Source organism: Nicotiana tabacum, chromosome 6 (genome assembly GCF_000715075.1).
Source record: "Nicotiana tabacum cultivar K326 chromosome 6, ASM71507v2, whole genome shotgun sequence".
Classification (NCBI taxonomy): domain Eukaryota; kingdom Viridiplantae; phylum Streptophyta; class Magnoliopsida; order Solanales; family Solanaceae; genus Nicotiana; species Nicotiana tabacum.
In genome coordinates, this window is record NC_134085.1 from 168,845,356 (window position 1) to 168,853,861 (window position 8,506).

The following is an 8,506-nucleotide window of genomic DNA, read 5'->3' on the forward strand; positions in this document are numbered from 1 at the left end:
AGGTTTCAATGAACGGATCATGTAATCGGTATAACTGTGGACTTTTTTGCAAGAAGTCATATATAACGGTAGTCCCTACTCGAGGAAAATCGGTAACGGTATGCTAGTTCTACCTTCCTACTAGCGAGGGTTATAACAGTAATTGGTAATTACAAGGTGCACCAGGTCTAACGAACCCGCCGTTAGCTACGGGACCCTTCAATGTCTATTCACATTTATACTTGTCTCTGTAATCCGTATATACTCGTAGAAAATACTTTAAAATAATATAGGGCATTTCGGTTCTTATCAAATCATATAATTTCTTTTCGATAACAGTAAATTCAAGTAACAGTAAAACAGATCTAGTGACAATGAAAATATTTAATACCATGATATTCATCTCAAATAACTATTTCGGTATCATATTGAGTAAAAGATAGACAAATAAGAAAACTACGGTCAAAGGAAATCATGCTCGTGAAAGTCTTATGGAGAAATCATACAGTTGAAGGAGCTACTTGGGAAATAGAAGACACTATGCGAGTCAAGTACCCCCATCTGTTTCAGTCTACATGTATGTACTTGAGTTAAATTCGGGGACCGAATTTCATAAGGTGGAGAGGATGTAATACCCTATATCTTTAAATAATAATAATAATAATAATAATAATAATAATAATAATAATAATAATAATAATAATAATAATAATAATAATAATAATAATAATAATAATAATAATAATAAGAAGAAGAAGAAGAAGAAGAAGAAGAAGAAGAAAATAACTATAAAAAAAAATGCAAAAAAAACAAATCCAAAAAAAAGGAAAAGAAATAGGGGTTTACAACAAAGGGCCAAGCCCATATGTAACCAAAAGCACATAAAGAGCAACTAAAGAGAGAAAGGGGGAAAATAAGTCTGCTTCAGAAAAACGAATACGGTCTGCTTCAGAAAAACGCAGAAAAGGGGTTTCAAAAGGAAGAGAAGAAGAAGAAAAAGGCTTGAACCAAATCTTGAGAAATCTTAAATACGCATTGGTCTTTACAAGTAACACTCGAATTTCTCATCTGGGTTCTTTTCTTCTAGTAATTCTTTTTATCTCAGTTCATATATTTGAAGGGTTTCACAAGATATACGAAATTAAATACCAATAAGAATTATTCTAGGCAAAATAAGAGTCAAATATGAAACCTCGAGGGTTGGGTATTCTAAAATAGCTATGAATTAGCCTAAATAATAAAATTAACATGAGATCGATATTATGTAATTATAGATTGATTGGAGGAATTTGTACGAGTTGCTTGAGGTGAAGCAGTTGGTATTTCGGCACGAGTACTGTGAGTAGTAATCTTACCGCAATTTGTGTTTTCATAACTTGCTTGATTTACACATGATTTTTAATATGAATATGTTACCGATTATTTTAAGTTGCATGTGCGACAAGTCAACAATAGCCATTGGCTCCTCCTCGTAAGACAACTTCTCATCGAGTGGTATAGTCGGTGCTTCAATCACCTGAGATGAGTCTGATATACATTTTCTTAGCATTGAAACGTGAAACACTGAATGAATAAAGGACAACTCAGGAGGAAGTGCCAAACGATAAGCCACCACTCCCACCCGGTCTAATATCTCTTATGGTCCTATAAACCTAGGGCTCAACTTGCCTCTTTTCCCAAACCGCATCACACCTTTCATAGGGGAGACTGGTAGGAACACTTTGTACCTAATTGTGAACACTAAATCTCTTCTTCTCTTATCATCATAAGACTTTTGTCTACTTTGAGCTGCAAGTAATCTCTGTCTGATCAACTGGACCTTGTCCATAGCTTCTTGTACTAGGTCGGGTCCCAATAAGTTAGTCTCACCAGCTTCAAACCATCCGATAGGAGAACGACATCTTCTACCATACAATGCTTTGTACGGTGCCATTTGAATACTAGACTGGAAGCTATTGTTGTAAGCAAATTCAGCTAATGGTAGATAAGTGTCCCAACTACCTCCAAACTCAAGAACGCAAGCTCTCAACATATCCTCCAAGATCTGAATAGTACGTTCAGACTGCCCGTCTATCTGTGGATGAAATGTAGTACTAAGATCTACTCGTGTACCCAATGCTTCTTGAAAAGATTTCCAAAAGCGTGAAGTGAACTGTGATCCTCTATCAGAGATGATGGATACTGGAACTTCGTGAAGTCGGACAATTTCGTTCATAAATATCTGTGCATACCTGACTCCACCATATGTAGTCTTTACCGGCAAAATATTTGCTGATTTCGTCAGTCGATCTACAATCACCCATACCGAGTTATAACCTCTAAGGGTTCGTGGTAGCCCGGTGACAAAATCCATAGTAATTCTTTCCCATTTCCATTCTAGAATCTCAATTTGTTGTAGTAGTCCTGCGGGTTGCTGATGCTCAGCCTTGACCTGCTGACAAGTTAAACAACTAGAAACAAAGTTAGCAACATCTTTCTTCATACCTTCCCACCAATAAAATTGCTTCAGGTCATGGTACATTTTTGTGGATCCAGGATGTATAGTGTATTTAGCGTTGTGAGCTTCTTTAAGAATAACATGTCTCAACCCATCTACGTCTGCTACGGATAGCCTGTTGCTCATTCGAAGAACACCATCACTTTCAACAATCATATCCTTGCTTTTACCAGCTAATGCCTCATCTCTGTATTTGCATAATCGTTCATCCTTATATTGGGTGGCCTTAATGCGCTTAACTAATGAAGACTTAGCCTAAGCACAAGCCAACAATGCCTCTGAATTTCCAACACTAAATCTGATACCTGTATCTTCTAGTCTCTGAATATCTTTGGCCAAAAGTTTCTTTGCAGGGGTTATATGTGCCAAACTCCCCATAGATTTTCTACTCAATGCATCAGCCACCACATTGGCTTTTCCAGGATGATACAAAATAGAACAATTATAGTCTTTGAGTAATTCCATCCAACGACGCTGCCGGAGATTTAGATCTCTCTGCTAAAAGATATATTTCAGACTTTTATGGTCAGTATAAATCTCACAATTTTCGCCGTAGAGATAATGTCTCCAAATTTTTAGAGCAAATACCACTGCAGCCATCTCCAAATCATGTGTAGGATAGTTTTTCTCGTGCATTTTCAATTGTATCGAAGCATAAGCTATAACACGACCATTTTTCATGAGAACGCATCCTAATCCCACCCTCGAGGCATCGTAGAATACTGTAAATCCTCTAGGACCTGATGGTAAGGCTAATATTGGTGCAATTCTCAGACACGTTTTGAGTTTCTGAAAGCTTTGCTCACATTCCTCCGTCCACTAAAACTTTGCATTTTTTTGTGTTAGCGTCAGCGGCGATGCTATTCTGGAGAAATCCTACACAAAACGCCTGTAATAGCCTGCTAAGCCTAAAAAGCTGCGAATATCTGTAGGAGAAGTAGGTCTGGGCCATTTCTGTACAGCTTCAGACTTCTTAGGATCTACCATAATTCCATCTTTGGATACAACATGCCCCAAAAATGCTACCGAGTCTAGCCAGAATTCACACTTCGAGAACTTAGCATAAAGCCGATATTCTCGCAATGTCTACAACACAATCCTGAGATGATTCTCGTGTTCTCCTTGGCTAAGAGAATATATCAGGATATCATCAATAAATACTATTACAAAGCTATCCAAGAATGGCTTGAACACTCTATTCATTAAATCCATGAATGTAGCTGGAGCATTTGTTAGTCCGAAAGGCATCACAAGAAACTCACAGTGCCCGTATCGAGTTCTGAAATTAGTCTTAGAAATTTCTTCATCTTTGATTCTAAGTTGATGATAACCAGAACGGAGGTCAATCTTTGAAAAGTGGACAGCTCCTTGTAACTGATCAAACAGGTCATCTATACGAGGCAAAGGATATTTATTGTGTATTGTTGTCTTGTTCAACTGCCTGTAGTCAATGCACATTCTCATGGATCCGTCTTTCTTCTTTACGAATAGTACTAGTGCACCTTATGGTGATACACTAGGTCTAATAAAACCCTTATCTAACAAATCTTGTAACTGTTGCTTTAGCTCACTCAACTCTGCTGGTGCCATTCGATATGGGGGTATCGATATGGGCTATGTGTCAGGTAGCAAATCAATACCAAAGTCTATTTCTCTTATTGGAGACAGTCTTGGTAAATCCTCAGGAAATACATCAGAAAATTCTCTCACTACTGGTACATTCTCTATACTAACTGTTTCCTTTCTTGTATCATTTACAATAGCTAAGACACCCAAGCAACCTTTCTTTAGAAGTCGTTGAGCCTTCATAAAAGATACAATTTTACAAGGCTCTGGAACCTGACTCCCTCTTAGAATAAAACTGGGTTCATTTGGTATCTCAAACTTAACTATCTTTGCATGACAATCAACTATATCATAGCAAGAAGATAACCAATCCATTCCCATCAACATGTCAAAGTCAATCATATCAAGTACAATAAGGTCAGCTAGAGTATCTCTACCCTCAACCCGAATCTGACAAGCACGATATGCGTATTCAGCTAAGAAAGACTCTCCAATAGGAGTAGCAACTAGAAAAGGATCATTCAATAGCTCGGGCTGTCTATTAAATCTCAAAGCAAAGTACGAGGACACATAGGAGTGGGTAGATACCGGATCAATCAACACAAGTGCATCAAATGAACATACAGAAAGAATACCTGTAACCACTGCATTCGAGGCCTGAGCATCCTGTCTAGTAAATGCAAAAACTCTCGCCTGACTTCTACCAGCATTGCCTTGTCCTTGATTCACAGTAGCACGGTCTCCAGCACCTCGACCTATATTTCCTGTACCTGTAGCACCTAAAGTATCACGAGTAGTCTGAGTCGGTGCAGATGACTGAATAGAAACCGGGTTAAAATTTCTCGGAGGTTGAGGGAAATCCCTCAAGTGATGTCCCAACTGGCCACACCGAAAGCACTCTCCAGTTAGAACACAATATTGGCCCAAATGTAATCTATCACAAGTCTGGCAGACTGGAGTAGTGGCATATATCTGCCCAGAATTACGATGTCCAGAAGATGATGGTCCCCTATTACCCTATCTGTAATGTGGTCTGTATGTGAACTGTGAAGACATGTATGTCCCTGTCTGAGAACCCTATTGTTGTTGTTGTCCCTGATTTCCCGCTCTTCTATTTTAACTAAAACCACCTTTGAAAGCCCCTCTTGTCTTGGCCTTCTTACGTAAATCACTAGCTGCACGCTCCTCACGTCCCTTGTTTTCAATCTTTCTAGCAAGGTCGACTACATCAGAGTAGGATAAAGTCTTCATCTGTGGGGCTACTGCAGTGTATAGATGGCTAACCAATCCATCAACAAACCTCTGAACTCGAGCTTCTTCGGTAGGCACTAAGTGAGGAGCATATATAGCCAGCTTACAGAACTTAGTGTTATATGTTGACACATCCATATCTAGAGTCTGAACCAATCTCTCAAAGTCTCTAGCATATTGTTGCATCAGACTGTCTGGAAGAAAATGATTCTTGAACAACTTTGTGAACTCGTCCCATGTCAGTGGTGCTGCTCCTGTTGGCCTTCCTAGTAATACAGTTTCATACCATGTGTTGGCCATATCCTATAGTTTGTATGATGCGAGCTCCACGGCTCTCTCACTAGAACATCCTAGAGCACGTAATGCCTTGAGTGTCCATCCAAGAAACTTTGAGGATCTGCTGAATTTTCGGAACCTGTGAATTTTGGTGATTTCAATTTCAGGAAGTCGTGTAGGGATACTTCCTTATTCCCGAAAGGCTGAGTCTGTATAGGTGCTTGTGTCTGCAAAGTAACCTGAGGAGATGAACTTCCGCCCTGAGTAGGTACCAGTGCCTCTAACACATTCAATAACCTTGCCACTGTATCTGCAGGTAAGGCAACAGTAGGTACAACAATTGATACTGGTGGTGGAGCGTTTTGAACTCCCTGCTCTTGCACTTGATCTGGCATAACAGCTTGGGTTTGACCCATGTTCCCAACTTGAGATTGGGAAGCAGTTTGTCTTCTAGTTTGATGCACCCCAATTTGACCGCCACCCCGGATAGCACCACGTCCAGTAGATGAAGGTGTGCGTGTCCTAGCCATCTGCGAAAGAAATATTCCAAAGTCAATCTCAAGTTATCTCAACGCACGATCAAAGAATGAAAGAAGGGAAAACTTTCCTAAATGTTCAGTAGCCTCGAGATCATAAGTATGGACGCCTACATACCCATGAACAAGACTCTACTAAACATTGCTTCATGACTCGGGACTTAAAGCCTAAGCTCTGATACCAACTTTGTCACGACCCAATTTAGGATTGTGACCGGCACTTAGGAGCAAATGCTCCTAAGTAAGCCTCGTCGGTAATTTTACAGAAAATTGGACAGAGTTTCCCCTGTTTTTGGACTATTCCAAAAATTTTCCCTGTCTCAAATCAGAAACCAAACATCCTAATAGCAATTCAAACAATCGACAACTTATCAATTAACCAAAATAGTCTTCACCATTACTAATCAACCCACTTACAACCAAAAATACTAATTTATCTCCGACTTTGATAATAAAGAACGATACTCGACATAAGACTAATAGCAAAATTATACTCATGACACCAAAAGAATGACTATGGAGCGACTCTAAGAATTCAAAGAAAAGACCATAACAACTGATAAAAATCTTCACCCACGCGAACAAGTGCAAGGCTCACCAAGAATTCTCAACCTGTGCGCTCTAATTAACAAAATCCTCGCCTGCGTCAACTGCTGTCTCTGTAAAAAATTTAGCGGGGAATGAGTCGCTAGCTCAGTGAGTAATAACACCTAACCACAACCGTTTTTATTTGGGTACAAGTCAAAAACATGCTAGTATCTCAAAGAGAAAATAACATAAAAATTGCCCTTTCAGAAATATTAAATAAATTTTCAGTCTCATCACGCTTTTCTTGTAGTAAAATATAATTAACAATTCAGTAATAAGCTCGGTAACCACTGTATAATATCAGTATTCACATTTTTTTGGGAGGTTTCAATGAACGGATCATGTAATCGGTTTAACTGTGGACTTCTTTGCAAGAAGTCATATATAACGGTAGTCCCTACTCGAGGGAAATCGGTAACGACATACTAGTTCTACCTTCCCACTAGCGAGGGCTATAACAGTAATCGGTAATTACAAGGTGCACCAGGTTTAACGAACACGCCATTAGCTACGGGATCATTCAATGTCTACTCCCATTTATACTTGTCTCTGTAATCCGTATATACTCGTAGAAAATACTTTAAAACAATATAGGGCATTTCGGTTCTTATCAAATCATATAATTTCTTTTCGATAACAGTAAATTCAAGTAACAGTAAAACAGATCTAGTGACAATGAAAATATTTAATACCACGATATTCATCTCAAATAACTATTTTGGTATCATATCGAGTAAAAGACTTGTCCCACATGCAACTTAAAATAATTGGTAACATATTCATATTAAAAATCATGTGTAAATCATGCAAGTTATGAAAACACAAATTGCGGTAAGATTACTACTCACAGTACTCGTGCCGAAATACCAACTGCTTCACCTCAAGCAACTCGTACAAATTCCTCCAATCAATCTATAATTACATAATATCGATCTCATGTTAATTTTCTTATTTAGGCTAATTCACAGCTATTTTAGAATACCCAACCCTCGAGGTTTCATGTTTGACTCTTATTTTGCCTAGAATAATTCTTATTGGTATTTATTTTCGTATACCTTGTGAAACCCTTCAAATATATGAACTGAGATAAAAAGAATTACTAGATGAAAATAACCCAGATGAAAAATTTGAGTGTTACCCGTAAAGACCAATGCATTTTTAAGATTTCTCAAGATTTGGTTCCAGCCTTTTTTTCTTCTTCTTCTCTTCCTTTTGAAACCCCTTTTCTGCGTTTTTCTGAAGCAGACCGTATTCGTTTTTCTGAAGCAGACTTATTTCCCCCTTTCTCTCTTTCGTTGCTCTTTATGTGCTTTTGGTTATATATGGGCTTGGCCCTTTGTTGTAAACCCCTATTTCTTTTCCCCTTTTTTTGGATTTATTTTGTTTTGCCTTTTATTTGCAGTTATTTTATTATTATTATTATTATTATTATTATTATTATTATTATTATTATTATTATTATTATTATTATTATTATTATTATTATTATTATTATTATTATTATTACATCCTTATTTAAATATATAGGGCATTACAATTTCATATTAGTATTCAGTTAAATTGTTAAATTCCATTCTTACGCATTTTATTCCGCTGTTTAGGTTATCTTAACTTGTAAATTGCGAAAAGATAAAGTAAAAAGGTAAAATGATCAGTAATATTGGCTTGCCTAGAGAGGGTGGGAAATCCGGGTCGTGACAAGTTGGTATCAGAGCTCTAGGTTGCATAGGTCTCACAATTCACGGACAAGCTTAGTAGAGTCTAAGGGATCAGTATGGAGACATCTGTATTTATCCCCCAAAGGCTACAAAGT

General features: G+C 37.8%; 1 protein-coding gene across 1 annotated transcript; it reads right to left on the reverse strand.

The window, feature by feature from the left end:
- Window positions 1-2,399: 2,399 nt before the first annotated feature.
- Window positions 2,400-5,593, reverse strand: LOC142182173 (uncharacterized). The gene is made up of 6 exons (XM_075256185.1): window positions 5,173-5,593; window positions 5,029-5,063; window positions 4,454-4,921; window positions 4,169-4,369; window positions 2,464-2,731; window positions 2,400-2,410 (listed from the first exon to the last, which is right to left on the reverse strand). The coding sequence occupies exons 1-6, from the start codon at window positions 5,591-5,593 to the stop codon at window positions 2,400-2,402; spliced, it is 1,404 nt and encodes a 467-aa protein (XP_075112286.1).
- Window positions 5,594-8,506: the final 2,913 nt, after the last annotated feature.

Coding starts and splice junctions, on each gene's coding strand:
- LOC142182173 (XM_075256185.1), bottom strand. CDS start 5,593: ATGGCCAACACATGGTATGAAACTGTATTACTAGGAAGGCCAACAGGA. Junction 5,064..5,172: donor GACAAGAGGGGCTTTCAAAG/GTGGTTTTAGTT, acceptor ACCACATTACAG/ATAGGGTAATAGGGGACCAT. Junction 4,370..4,453: donor ATACTCTAGCTGACCTTATT/GTACTTGATATG, acceptor TGTCATGCAAAG/ATAGTTAAGTTTGAGATACC.